A 14,107-nucleotide genomic window follows, 5' to 3' on the forward strand; every position below is an offset into this window, starting at 1 on the left:
CCTCAGCCTCCCGAGTAGCTGGGACTACAGGCGCCCGCCGCTGCGCCCGGCTAATTTTTTCTATTTTTAGTAGAGACGGAGTTTCACCATGGTCTCGATCTCCTGACCTTGTGATCCGCCCGCCTCGGCCTCCCAAAGTGCTGGGATTACAGGCGTGAGCCACCGCGCCCGGCCAAAGTCTTAATTTCTAAGAGTGTTTTTTGGTCCCTATTTATTTTTTATTCACAGCATCCCATCTGTGTTTTTATTTTCTTGAGGATTTCAATTAGGTTTTCCTTCTCCCTAAGTTCTCATCTGTTCCCTGATTATCTCTTGTTTCCTAAAGGGTCCATTTTTGGTTTTTAATCATTATCCTCCTGTTACACAGGTGGTTTCCCTCTTGTGAGTAAACCTTCGTGGGTATTCATTCATATTAAAGACCCAAGATCTGAATTGATTTTTCTCAATGGATGAGATGGGTCTTTATAATGGCTGGGACTACAGGCTCACGCCACCACGCCTGGCTAATTTTTGTATTTTTAGTAGAGACAGGGTTTCTTCATGTTGGCCAGTCTGGTCTTGAACTCCTGACCTCAAGTGATCTGCCTGCCTCAGTCTCCCAGTGCTGGGATTTCAGGTGTGAGCCACTGGACCCGGCCCACAGTTGAACATATTCATTAATCTTGAGGAGTGGCATAATAGTAGCTACATCCATTGCACACTCACACATTCTATCATTAACTCATTTAATCTGCACAATAGCCCTATAGGGCACAGCTGATCTACAGATTAGATGACTGAGAATCAGAGAGGTTAAGAAACTATCTCTAGGACACACAGCCGGTGGGTGGTGGAACAGATAAAAACCCCGAAGTCTGGCTCTAGAGCTTAGTTCTAGGCAGTGCCTCTTTGCACAGGGGGTCTCTTGAAAAACAGAGGTGAAAATGTATCTGGTTTCCCATGCTACACTACATGGGAATATATTTTTTGACAATATGTTCCTTTATGGTTCTATTTTTTCATGCCACTGCCCCCACCAGCCCCCACCGCACATCTCTACAAAGAATAGAATATTAGGTGGATGTGGTGGTGTGGGCCTGTAGTCCTAGCTACTTGGGAGGCTGAGGTGGGAGGATCACTGGAGCCTGGGAGGTGGAGGCTGTAGTGAGCCATAATCTCACCATTGCACTCCAGCCTGAGTGACAGAGATCCTGTCTCAAAAAAAACAAAAAACAAAAAACAAAAAACAAAAAAAACCTTAAACTTTCAAATCCCTGACTTGTAAGGAATTTGTTTTGCTGCAAGGGGCAGAGGAGGGAAGCCTGTTTGAAATGAGGGAAGCCTGTTTGAAATGAGGGAAGCCTGTTTGAAATGCCTTCTTCATCATACACCAAATTCCATTCTTTGCTTATATATTGTCTTTTCATGGATTCTGACAAGTCCAGGGCTAGCCCCTTGCCATGTTGGGTATTCTTGCTTTATGCCTTACTGTAGGGTGGGGCTAGCTGCTGTCCATCACTCTTCTTTTCTACCTTTTTAATGGTTATTTACGTATGTTCATTCTTTCAGATGAATGTCAGAATCATTTTGTCAAATTACCTAAAAATTCTGTGAGACCGGCTGGGCACGGTGGCTCACGCCTGTAATCCCAGCACTTTGGGAGGCTGAAGTGGACGGATCATGAGGTCAGGAGTTTGAGACCAACCTGGCCAGCAGGGTGAAACCCCGTCTCTACTAAACATACAAAAATTAGCTGGACGTGGTGGTGCACGCCTATAATCCCAGCTAATCAGGAGGTTAAGGCAGGATAATCACTTAAACCCAGGAGGCGGAGGTTGCAGTGAGCCGAGATCGCGCCATTGCCCTCCAGCCTGGGCGACAGAGCAAGACTCTGTCTCAAAAAAAAAAAAAGAAAATTCTGTGGGACCGTGGGACTTGTCTTAAGATTGTAGAAGTGAAATGATACGTTATTTCCAAGAAAATTACCATAACAAATGACCACAGCTTAGTGGCTTCAAACAGTCAAATTATTACCTCCCAGTTCTGCAGGCCACAAGTCCCAGATGAGTCCCACCAGGTGAAAACCAAGGGGTTAGCAGGGCTGGGCTCCTTCTGGAGGCCCTAGGGGAGATTTCATTTTCAACTTCTCCTTGGTGCATGGCTGCTCCTCCCCCTGCAGAGCCTGTAGTGTGGGGCTGAGTCCTCCTGACTCCTGAGTCCTTCTGAGTCAGGCCAGCTCCCAGCTGCTCCCTGTCCCCATGGAGGGACCCCTGTGATTACACCGGGAAAACCAGATAACCCGAGATAATCTCCCCATCTTAAAGCCAGCTGACTCGCAGCCTTAATCCCATCTGCCATGTGAGATAAAATTCCTTTGCCAGGTAAGAACGTGGTCACAGGCTCCAAGAATGAGCACGTGGACATCTTTGTGGCCCCTCGCTCTGACTACAAATACCTCCTGCGTTTTCTTATGGAAGAACAAGGTTCTCCACGCAAGTCTTTCACGCTCCTTAGCAGTTCAGTCTCGTTATGGTATAACTGGTGCTGGTGTCTGCAGGCGACCGATGCTTTCTCACGCCACGTTTCCCTGCAGCTTTTTCCCACACAGACAAGCCAGTGCTGCCGGATGCTCACTTTGTATCCACTTGAGCACCCGATTGATTTATCCACCCAGCCTTTCAGTTGTTTTATTTTGATTTTCCAGGTATATAATCATGTTTTCTAAAAAGAGCCATTGTTTCCTTTGCAAATGTATACTATTTATACTTTATATTTCTCTTGCTGATTTGCAAGGAATTCCAGAACCGTGTTAAATACCGGTTGTCGTGAGCTACAATAGGAATGCTTTCGGATTTCACCACTCACCACGAGCCTGACTTTTGGTTTAAGATAGTTCATGTATTTCTCATATTATGGAAAGCAAGTGATTTTAAACACAAAATAACCCAATGTGCCATTTCCAGGGGGAGAAACTGAGGCCACCTGTAACAGACAGTGTCTGGAGCACGTGTCAGAGCCTGTGGCCTCGCCTGTGTGTGTGTGTGTGTGTGTGTGCCCACGTGCAGATGCGGTTTGTCTGGGAGCCTGTGGCCTCCCCAGGGGTGGGGGCGAGGGGGCTGGAGTAACGCCTCAGGAGCCACCGGGATGACTGGCCGCCATCCACAGACGGGAAGCTCTACGACGCCTACGTCTCCTACAGCGACTGCCCAGAGGACCGCAAGTTCGTGAACTTCATCCTGAAGCAGCAGCTGGGCGGCACGTCCGAGACTACAAGCTCTTCCTGGACGACCACGCGACCTCCCCTGCCGCGCGCTGGTATCCCGGGCCCCGCCCACCCGCAGGGCCCGCCCACCCGCAGGGCCCGCCCCACTGGGCCCTGCCCCAGAGGTCCCGCCCCCACAATCCAGTTTCCATTCCTGCCCACCACCTCCATTCCACCAGACCCCATAGACCTCCTGGTGAGACCTGGACCGCTGCCGCCGCCATCCGGTGTTGGCTCCAGGCCTTCCTGAGACCGAGACCCTGGATTGCCTGACTCCGGTGCCGCTTGAGGCTGGGTGGGACCCAGCTTAGCACCCACCCCCCTGACGGTCCCGGCCCGCAGGGAGGGCCTGTGCCGGCTGCTGGGCTCACCCCGCAGACCCATCTTCATCACCTTCGAGGGCCAGAGGCGCGACCCCGCGCACCCGGCGCTCCGCCTGCTGCGCCAGCACCGCCACCTGGTGACCTTGCTGCTCTGGAGGCCCGGCTCCGTGGTGCGGAGCAGGCGTGGGGGGGCCGGGGCGAGCGGCGGTTTGGAGATGGGCGGTGCGGGCTCTTGAGCCGGGACCCGCACCCGTGGGGGCTCCTGCGGCACCATGCTTTCTGAATGGGCCCTGGGGGGAGGTTCCGCTGCCTGGGACCCCGATTCGGGGAGCGGCCCTTGAGGGCCCCGCGGAATAGCTGTTGCAGGACGTTAAACCCATGGGCAGCTGCAGGTGTGCCCTTGGGGGCCAGAACGCCAGGGGCTTCCGAGGTGTTCACACCTGCGAACCGCCCCAACCTGGCCCCCAGACTCCTTCCTCCGAGTTTTGGAAAGAACTACAGCTGGCGCTGCCGCGGAAGGTGCATTACAGGCCGGTGGAAGGAGACCCCCAGACGCAGCTCCAGGACGACAAGGACCCCATGCTGATTCTTCGAGGCCGAGTCCCGGAGGGCCGGGCCCTGGACTCAGAGGTGGACCCTGACCCTGAGGGAGACCTGGGTATGCCCGCCCAGCCCCACTCTCCGACTGGAGAAGCTCAGCACAGGGCGGAGTGGGGAGAGGCACAGGGCAGAGGGCCTGGAGGGGGCCCCAGGTGGTGAGGACTCTTCCTGGCACCGAGGGCCCCTGCACCGCCTCTCTGCCCGGGAGGTGCTTGGCCCTCGGTCTGCCTGGGAACTTCCTGGGCCTCACAGGCCATCACAGCAGGGGGTGAGCAGGGGCAGCCCCTGGCAGTGGGTCTGGGCCAAGGCTGTGGGTGGCCACCTCAGGCGTATCGGTCTCCCCATCCCAGGTGTCCGGGGGCCTGTCTTTGGAGAGCCATCAGCTCCACCGCACACGAGTGGGGTCTCGCTGGGAGAGGGCCGGAGCAGTGAAGTGGACGTCTCGGACCTCGGCTCGCGAAACTACAGTGCCCGCACAGACTTCTACTGCCTGGTGTCCAAGGATGATATGTAGCTCCCACCCCAGAGTGCAGGATCACAGGGACAGCGGGGGCCAGGGCTGGGGGATCGCTCCTCTGCTCAGCAGGACCACACCCCCTGCCAGCAGCCCTGGGACCCTGGGGAAAAGGCTGTGGCCTCAGGGGTGCCTCCCAGTGCCAGAAAATAAAGTCCTTTTGGATTCTGCCTGGGCCTCAGTCTCCTCCCATGCGGCAGAAGGTTTCGGTTCGGCTCCCCTCTGTGGCTCTCTCAGCCCTCCACCCCTCCCTCTCTCATCCCCACCCCACAAATCACCAAATCCGCCCTCTCTCCATCCCCCTTCCTAAGCCAGCTCAGGCATGTCCCGTGCTCACAGTAGCCTCCTTGGGCCTCCCTGCCTGGTGACGTGACTGTTCCTAGACCCTTCCCATGCAGGCAGATTCTGGACGGAGCAGGGCCCCTTAGAGACCTCAAGTTCTGAGCTTCACAGAAGATTTCTGTTTTAAAAATATCCACAGTGACTTCACAAATAAATGGCCTGGCACTGGGTGAGATGGATGGAGGTGTCCGAGAGCCTACTCGCCCCCCAGACCTCAGGCAGCCAGTGTGAGAGCCCCTGGTCCAGACAACTCCGGGCCCAAGGTGGGCGGAGAGGGAGTTGGGTTCTTTTACTGAATGAGTATAGCCCACGAGGCAGCCCCCCTCTTCCCACTCCGGTCACCCTCTGCTCTTGAGGCCCCCAGCTCTGCTCCATCTGTGTCTGTGGTGTACCTGCTGCCCGCCCTGTCCCCTCTCGGCCCTGAGGTGTCAGCTGTCCCTCTGCTGGGCTCTCCGTGTCCTGCATCTTCTGACCTTGGGAGGCTTGTGTGTGAGCCCAGGGGGTGGGTGTCCTCAGGAGCAGGGGGGTGCCTGGGGACACCTCACGTCCCAGGATCATGCTGCCAGCCACAGGGTCGGGCCAGCCATGGAAGGACACAGGGCAGTGACTGTTCATGGCCATCTTTATTCCCAGTGCTGGCTATCCCAAGATACTGCCAGGCTACGGCCAGCCCCATCTCTGCCAATGTGACTGGATCACCACCCCATACCCCAGAGCAGCCTCGAGCCCTGCCCCACCCCTGCCCTGCGGAAGCCAAGTCCCCAGCTATAAGCCCCTGCCCCTCCTGGTGGCCCAGGACTCTCAAAGGTGCACACAGGGGTCCTAGCGAGGGGCCCCTCGGTCATCAGCCTTCTCCTCCAGGCTGGGCCGCCCAGCAGCCTGGAGCTGAGTCTGTCCCTCGGACGCTGGGCCACGTCACCTTCTCCTCCTCCAGGAGGCTTCACCTATGGGCCCAGGAAGTCCTCCTTCCGATAGCCCTTCTACAGTGGAGAGAGGCCCAAGGTCAGGGTACATGTCTGCGCGTGCAGCCCTCTGCCCTCTGTCCCTCCTGCAGTGTGCGGGGTGTGGCCCGGACCCTTCCCCTCTGGGTCCCTGGTCTCCATTCTCCCATTGGCCTCTTCACTGTCTGCTTCACGTGGGTTTCTGTGACCCTCCCCCGGCATCCCACGCCCTGCACCCGGGTCCCTGCTCGCTCTGGGCTCCGGAGACGTACCGCCCGGAAGTCACGGTGGAGCTTGCTGTACTGCCACAGGTTGGCCAGGAGGCTGGACGTTGCCCGGGAGGACTTCTCACTGTCGGGGCTGAGGGTTGAGGGGAGTCAGGAGGGGACACACAGCCAGGAAGCAGGGTGGGCTGGGAGGACCCCTGGCCAGGCTGCTGAATGCCCTGGCCGGGGCCCTTACCTGTCCCTGCTTCTCTTGATGAAGATGAGCTTCTGAGCCCGGCCACAGGCAGGCCCATGGCAATGGGCTGGCTTTCACCACCAGGTTGTTGAGCACAGCTATGATGCTTCACCCACCCCTGGGGCTCACTTCTCACCCACGCTGCCCGCAGCCTCGGATCAGGTGGCTCACCACCTTCGTGGCTGTGGGAGGCCGGGGGTCAGTCTACACTCCTACTCCCGGCCACCTGGGCACCTGGGGTCCCCTGCCTCCCTCAGGGAGCTGGACTGACTCCAGTGGCCTGGAAGCCCACATGTAAAGACAAAATTGATGTGTGGGCCCAGCAGGGCGGGGACGAGGGTCTGCCTGACTCACACATCTCGTCCTTGTTCCCAGTATCTCAGACAGGTTTCGATGAGGCCGGGCCAGCCCAGCTGGTGGTGGTCTCGCGTCCTGGACATCAGTCTAGCAGTGGGGGCTCCAGGATACGCTCCTGCTCCAGGGCCAGGCGGCTCAGCACCCCCGACCACTGTGGGGAGGGAGGGTGTGAGCCGTGACTGGAGGCCTCAGACCCTCACTCCCAGCCTGGCCAATGTCGCTGCATCCTCCTGCCACCTCAGGGGCCTCTGCGCCCTCAGCCTTGCCCCCAGTTGGGGACATCATCCGCAGCCTGCATCAGGTGCCTCCCTTCAAACCCAGGGCAGAACTTCCAGTCCTCCCAGGGCCCAAGGCCTGCCCCACTGGGACACTGACCCTCGAGGTTCCCATGGGCTCTGAGGCCCCTACCTCCCTCCCTCCCCTTCTTTTCCCCTGCCTCCCACCAGCATGAACTCTTGGAGCCCTCGGGCCCCGGCTGGGTGCCCCACCTGGGTGGTCGCCTGCCGTGATTGCCCCTGCGCCCCCGGCGGCGGCCTCTGTCGTGTGCCGGTTGAGCTCGCAGCGCTGCAGCAGCCGGTTGTACAGCCCCACGATCTGGGGGCTCCACAGCCACTCGAGGCCCTTGGGGTCCTTGGACACCTCTGCGAAGGTGAGCGCATCGGCGGCGAGGCAGCTGAGCTGGAGCGTGGGACAAGTGGGGGCGGGGTCAGCGGGGCTTGAGTCAGTGGGCGGGGTGAGCGGGGCTGGGGAGCGGGGCTGGGGCTGGGCAGGGGAGGCTAGGCCAGTGGGGGTCAGCCAGTGGGGGCTGGGCTGGGGCGGGGGCGGGGGGCTGTGGGGCTGGGGGCCAGTGGGGGCCAGCGGGGCGGGGTGAGCGGGGCCGGGGTGAGCGGGGCCGGGGTGAGCTGCGGGGCCGGGGGTGAGCGGGCGTGGGGTGGAGCGGGCGGGGTGAGCGGGCGGGCCCGGGCGGGGCTGGTCGCAGCACCCCCACGCCCCTGGCCCAGGCTGGAAGCCTCAAGTGCAGCCTGGCTCCTATGGGTGTGAGGGCAGCTCCCACCACCTCTCCCTGCGTGGCGCTCCTTGGCCAGGTCCCTATGGGCCATGACTCCAGGCCGGGCTGCAAAGATTTGCGGTATCTCGTCGCAGTGACAGGCGGTGGATAGGTTCCAGCACGCACATCAGTGGCTCCACGCCTGGCGGCAGGGAGCGCGGGTCAGGGCGGCGGCCCGGGGTGCACGGCCCCCCCCCCCGCCCGCACCGCGCCCCTCACCTTGTCCTCGCATTTGCCCACGTCCAGAGCGTGGTTGATGTAGGTGACCAGGGCGTCCACCAGCCCGTGGCACTCCCGCATCTTCTGGCGAGTGGCCTGAGAGGCTGAGCTGAGGTTCCTGGGGACCGAGGCGGATCAGAGCCCCCCAGGGACCCCCCATCCCAGGCCCTGTCCCATCCCATCCTGGGTCCTTGCACGCCCATCCCCCAGTGCGGGGCGTGCGGTGTGTGGGGCTGTGAACGCCAGGCCAGGCGGAGTCCCTACAATGAACCTGCCCGCAGTCCCCACCCCACTGCCTCACTGCCCCAGGCTGGCGCACCTGAGGAAGCCGGTGGCATTGTAGAAAATCTCCGCCTCCGAGGCGTTCTGCTGGATGAGGGGGGGACCCCCAGCCCCCGACAGGGGGCTCAACACCAGGTCAGTGAGCTGCTCCAGCGTGTCTCTGGCCAGGCGGTCCTTCAGGTGGTCACTGGATGAGAGGTTCCACAGGATCCCTGGACCACGGGGGAGGCTGCTCTCAGCGTCTGCCCTCCAACTCCCTCTGCTTTTCTGGGCATGGAGTGAGGAGGTCCTGCCTCTCCCCAGGGGCTGGCCTGGTGTTCTGTGCCTCACCCACAAGCCCTGCTGGGGAGACCCTGGGGTGGCATTTGGGGTGATAGAGCTGGGACCAAGCAAAAGGGGACAAAATGTGGGGTGTGGTGAGCAGGCTTGGTGCGGGAGGTGGCTCCAAGGAGACAAAGCCACAGGACAGAGTGGCCAGGGGTCCAGGAAAGAGGCGGGCAGGGGAGGCCCAAGTAGAAACATGGCCAGCAAAAGGGACAAAGGAACAGAAGGACAGGAAAGGGGAATGGATGGAGGAATGGAATGGACATGGACAGGGGGGAATGGAGGGGAATGGAATGGAAGAGATCGAACAAAGGAGATCTGGATGATCATAAGTGGAAGGATGGATGGAAGGAGGGGGGTGGAGGTGGAAGGAATGGAATGGAATGGAATGGAAGGAGGTGGAATGTGATCATGCGATGTGGAACGGTACAGATCGATGAAACGATGATGTGCAGACGACAAGACCCGGATGACTGGCGCGATGGCAACGATCATGATGATGCAAAGAATCGCGGATAAAATATGCGGATAAAAATATGATGATGGGCAAAGATCTGATGAACGCACGAATGATTTTTAACGATCATGATGATGACATGATCGATGATCGCGCTGATGATGCCAGACGGACGATTCCGCGATAAAGATCATGATGTACAGATCTGATGACCGCAAGATAAAATAAGATCTTGACGATCATGATGCGCCATGACGATGTGCTGACCTGATTAAACGACTCATGATGATGCAGTGATCATATGATGATGATCATAAAACGCCAAGATGTACTCGCTGGCGATCGACGAACGATCCATATGATGATGCAAAGATCTTGATGATCATGTAAGATCTGATTATTCATGCGGATAAAGAACAACAGATGCACCAGTAGATGGAGGAAGGACAGGTGGAGGAGGGGTAGATGGAGGACACAGTAGATGGAGGACAGGTGGAGGGGGTGGGGGATAGGTGGAGGAAGGAAGGTAGTGGAGGAGGGGGACAGGCACCTGTGGACGTTGGAAAGCCATCACCCCAGAGCCCCAAAAACCAGAGTAGCCTGAAGATGCCAATTAGGGGCTGGAAGGAGCAGGAATGGGTGGAAGTGGGAGGGAATGGTATGGAAGGAAGATGGATGGATGGATAAATGGATTACGCAGGATGGCAACTACAGGCGTAACGATGATCGCGAGGTGCATGCTGCGTGATGGATGACGAGGTGCATGTCGGCATGGAGGTGACCAGGTGCATGCGCGGCGTATGGATAAAGTGACGAGGCATGGCGGATAAGTGACGGTGCATGCTGGCATGGAGGGATCGAGGTGCATGCGGCGCATGGAGGCAACACAAGCCGCATGGATGCATGCAGGTGATTTATCTGGTGACCAAACCGGTAACTTCACCGTCTCCGGCCGAGGGACCTGGATCATCAGGTATCCGGTCTATCGGGGCCTGGGGATCCAGGAGGGGCATCGTGCGAGCAGAGCCCGCGGGAGGTGGTAACCTGATGTCACCAGGGCGCGATGGGTGAACGGCGGTCAACTGGCTCATCACCACATCACTGTAGCACTTGTGCTGGATGTAGGCCGCTCCCAGCACCTGCAGGTTGGGGTCTGAAGCCATGAGGTACTTGACTGCTGAGGGCAGGTCAATGTCATCAAAACTGCAGAGCCAGGGGTCAAGGGTCAGGCTAACGTTGGGCTCCCAGCTGGGCCTGTGGCAAGCCCTCCTAAAGCAGGGCCCAGACACTCACCCGCTGCTGAGTCTCTGGAGGGTTCGGTGGCCACAGTAGCTATTGAACCCACGCACGTCCGGCAGGTGGCCCGAGTCAGCCAGGCTGAGGCTGCGCACAGATGGCGCTCGGGCCACAGGCTCCAGGATGGCCCCCGGCGCTGCCCCACCTACCCCACGGCTCCGGTGGCTGCTCTGGAATCGCTGCAGGGTCCGCATGGCAGGGGCACGGATGGTCCGGCTCGGGGAAACCTCGGTGGCCTCGGGCCAGTCCAGCCCCCCTGCCCGGCTCGCGCTGGAGCTGGCCTGGCGCTCGTAGGCAAAGCCCCTGTAGGTGGAGGTGGCTGCAGGCTCCAGCTGCTCAGACACCACGCTGTAGCGGTCGTCCAGGCCCCCAGACCCCAGCCGCAGCGAGCGCAGGGACAGTGTGTCATAGTCGGCCCGGCTGCCAACTCCACTGCGCTCGTGGAAGGACACAGGCCTGGCGGGCATGGGAGGGGTGGGCTGAGCACCCCCGTACCCAGCGGCCCCAAAGGCGCTGCCCCCGTTGTGGGTGGAACTCAGCCGCCGACTGCAGCTCAGGTCTACGGCGGAGCGGGAGGACCAGGAGGCTGGGCTGTAGGCTGGCTTGGCGATGGGCCGGAAGCCCTGTGGGTCGAGAGGGGGCGGTAAGGACGTGCCTGGGCTCACCTGTGTCCAGCCCTGCCGCAGAGCCTCCCCCTCTCCGAACTGCAGAGCTCAGATCGTCCCCCTCGGGCTGGGCCCATTGCTCACCGAGGTCTTGTCCCCACTCAGGCCCTGAGAGCGAGAGCTGAAGCCAGACTGCAGGGTGTGGTACTGCCCCCTGGATGTGCCTGCGGAGAGGGACGGTGGTAGCCCAGCTCTGCCACACAGTAAAGCCCCGGCCTCCTGCCTCCTCCCCACTCCATCGCTATTCGCAACCCCAGGAGCAGCCTCCAATCCAGGGCAGGGAGGCCAGGGGCTTCAGGGCCAGGGCCTCCCCATTCCTGCCATGGCCTGGTCTCCTCACATGTCAGCCCTGGTGGTCCACCTTCCACAGCCCACCCCCCAGCTGTGCCTCCTCTGCCCAAGAAGGCAGATGCGCTCACCCACTGACCTCCTGGTCGCCTGGAGGAATGTGCCAGGGACTCTGACATCAGTTCTCCAATCCCTGCCATGGTACAGCACCCAGCCTCCTCCTCCAGGAAGCCAACCTGGCCTGCCCCAACTCACACTGACTCCTTTTGAGCCCCTCCTGTGCCCAAATCTCATCTGTGCCCAGTCACAGGAGAGTGACACTGTCTCCCTGGACCAGTATGCCCTGTTGCAGTGCTCTCTCCCACCCGGCAGAGCCCGAGGCAGGGGCCACACCCACCCCGTCCAGCCACACACACGCCAAGGGCAGCTGCGTCAGCCCGACTCCACAGTGAGTGGACAGACAGGCGGGTGGACAGAGGGTGGAGGGCGGAGGGTGGATGGAGAGACAGGCAGGAGGAGGATGGGAGGGCTGCTGTGACTGTTGGAAGGATGGACAGAGTGGTGGACGGAGGGGTGGGAGAGCCGGCGACAATGGTGGGTACCGCAGGTGGATGGTGAGTGGGGAGAGGGATGGACTCGTGGGTGGGTGCAGAGAGGACGGGCTGATGGTGGGGGCATGAGAAGGCCCAGCAGAGCGACCACTGGCTGAGGGGCTCAGTGTGGGGTACAGGGAAGGGGGCCGTGGCCCTCCCACAACTCTGCCCAGAGCTGGATGCTCTGTTGGGGACACCCCCACAGCAGGGGCCCCAGACTCACCCTGGTTAATGGGGCTTCTGGGCCGGGGCTATTAACTCTCTGACGCTGGTGAGGCCCAGCCCGGAGTAGGGGCACGCCCCAGCCTGGGGACCTCACCCCCCCCCCCCAATTATAATCCACCCCCCTCTAATTGGCAGGGTAGCCAGGGTGGTAATTAACCCTTCCCTCACCGTCCTCCACCCCATGACCCCTGGGCACCCGACTTGGTCACCAGCAAGGCTGAGGCCCCTGGAGGGAGGACCCCACAGTCCAGGCCGCCGGGCCGGCCCCTCCGCTGGGCGACCTTCACTTCCCCCCGGCCAGTAGCTGGAGACCAGTCCTGGGGGTCCCCTCTAAACACCACGATGAACTGGCATCTGGGTCCCTGGCATTCTGGGAGGTTCCTCTTACTGTCTGACCTTAATCCCTGTTGCTGTAGCTGGCGAAGGAGGAAATGACGTTCTAGAACCACTGCCCTCAACCACAGCATCTGTGTGCTCCTGTCACTCACACTCACACGCATGCACACGCACTCGCGTGAGTGGGGCCAGGATTCCGCCACAGGTGGGTCTGGCTGGCACCGAGGTGTGCTCCTCCACCTGCTGTTCCCACAGAGAAATCTGGGTCACTCCAGCGGGGCCCTCCCCTCTAATTCCTCAGGGAGCCCCTGGTCCAGACAGGCCTGGCTTTCCTCCAGGACTTCCCAGCCCCCCCACACCTCTCCCCGCTTTCCTGTTCTGCTCATTCCCATGAGGTGTGGGAGAAGCGTGGGTGTCTGGGTGTCCCTGAGACCGTGCGTGAGCCTGTGCTTCTGGGGCAGTCGCGTGCGTGTTCCGGGTTTGCCGATTGAGGGGCCTGGCCCGCCTGCCATGTGCCAGCCTTCCCTGTCATCCCCCACGGGGGAGGCTCTAGGCTGAGGACACAGGTGGGGCCTGGCCAGGCTCTGTCCCTGGAGGACCCGGGGGTCCTTGCTTGGATGGGGAGCCCCACCCATGGCTTCTCCCCACGCCCGCTGGGGCGGGGTGCGTGACTCAGTGTGAGGCCTGGTGAGTCAGGAGCCAGCCTCACTGCGGCCTCTGCCCTCGCCCTACCACCTCCGCCCACAGACACCTCTCTCCGCCACCATCGTCCCCGCCGCGGTCCCCTCTGCCCGGCACCTGCCTTGTGCCTTGGCCTACCTCTGGCAGTCTCCGCCTCAGGCTCGGGCTCAGCGGCCCCGTTGTGCCGCGGCTGCTGTCCCAGCTGCAAGAGGCGGGCGCGGACCTGCTCCTGGACGCGGGCTGCCCGCAGCCGCTCGGCCTCCGGCCCCTCGGCGCCCCGGCGGTCCAGCTGCAGGTCAGAGGGCAGCGCCAGGGAGCACACACCGGCCTCAGGCTGCAGAGCCGACAGCAGGAAGTTACCATCCTGCATGGCGGCAGGTCCACCGGGCCTGGGCCTGGCGGCCGCCTCCAAACTCAACTATCTTCACGTCCTGTCCCTCCAGGCCCTCTCCCTGAAGTCCCCGCCCCGCCAGCCTCACCCAGAGCCGCCTGGAGACAGACGCCTGCCCAGCCCTGAGCGCAGCTGGGGGCGGGGACACCTGGCCAGGTGGGAGGGAGGGGCCACCGCCTGCTTAAGGTGGAATTTGGGCGGAAGAACAGGCCCCAGGTCCCAGCCTGGCCTCCTGCCTCCTTTTCTCCCATCCCATGGCAAGGCCACGGGGGCCCTGGGTCCTTCTTGTTCTCAGCCTGTAAAGGCCGGACCGAGCCCTCTGTCGTGGGGCTGGGACAGAGGGGCCCTCTGTGTCCTGAGTGTCAGGGAAGGGCAGAGGTCCTGAGGGGGCCTATGTCCTGCCACCCCCAGCATGAAGGGGAGGGTGTCCCACCCCCTGGGGGGTCTAGGGCCCTAGGCAGCTCCAAGGACCAGACAGCCTCCACGGTAGCCCAGCCTTGCTGGTGAGGCGGGGATGAGGCC

The 14,107-nt window shown here is 60.8% G+C and overlaps 2 protein-coding genes across 2 annotated transcripts; one reads left to right on the forward strand and one right to left on the reverse strand.

Moving 5' to 3' along the window:
* Positions 1 to 3,107: 3,107 nt before the first annotated feature.
* On the forward strand, positions 3,108 to 4,848 carry SIGIRR (single Ig and TIR domain containing; the record flags this gene model as incomplete). Its single annotated transcript, XM_031653981.1, is given in 5 exon segments — positions 3,108 to 3,230; positions 3,233 to 3,437; positions 3,532 to 3,734; positions 4,033 to 4,222; positions 4,515 to 4,848. Coding segments are annotated over 5 exon segments (885 nt in total), but the record flags the coding sequence as incomplete, so codon positions are not given.
* Positions 4,849 to 5,624: 776 nt separating this feature from the next.
* On the reverse strand, positions 5,625 to 13,674 carry PKP3 (plakophilin 3). The gene is made up of 10 exons (XM_031653982.1): positions 13,333 to 13,674; positions 11,156 to 11,235; positions 10,404 to 11,029; positions 10,054 to 10,313; positions 8,367 to 8,820; positions 8,036 to 8,165; positions 7,269 to 7,458; positions 6,560 to 6,605; positions 6,234 to 6,321; positions 5,625 to 6,000 (listed from the first exon to the last, which is right to left on the reverse strand). Exons 1-10 carry the CDS (start codon positions 13,562 to 13,564, stop codon positions 5,965 to 5,967), a joined length of 2,142 nt encoding a protein of 713 aa, XP_031509842.1. The 5' UTR covers positions 13,565 to 13,674; the 3' UTR covers positions 5,625 to 5,964.
* Positions 13,675 to 14,107: the final 433 nt, after the last annotated feature.

Source organism: Papio anubis, chromosome 12 (assembly GCF_008728515.1).
Source record: "Papio anubis isolate 15944 chromosome 12, Panubis1.0, whole genome shotgun sequence".
In the NCBI taxonomy this organism is placed as follows: domain Eukaryota; kingdom Metazoa; phylum Chordata; class Mammalia; order Primates; family Cercopithecidae; genus Papio; species Papio anubis.

Excerpts from the sequence above, each read along its gene's own strand:
- PKP3 (XM_031653982.1), bottom strand. The coding sequence starts at position 13,564 with ATGCAGGATGGTAACTTCCTGCTGTCGGCTCTGCAGCCTGAGGCCGGT. Across the intron at positions 11,030-11,155 it reads TGAGTGGGGACAAGACCTCG|GGCTTCCGGCCCATCGCCAA; the intron begins GTGAGCAATGGG and ends CTCGACCCACAG. Across the intron at positions 10,314-10,403 it reads CTCCAGAGACTCAGCAGCGG|TTTTGATGACATTGACCTGC; the intron begins GTGAGTGTCTGG and ends CTGGCTCTGCAG.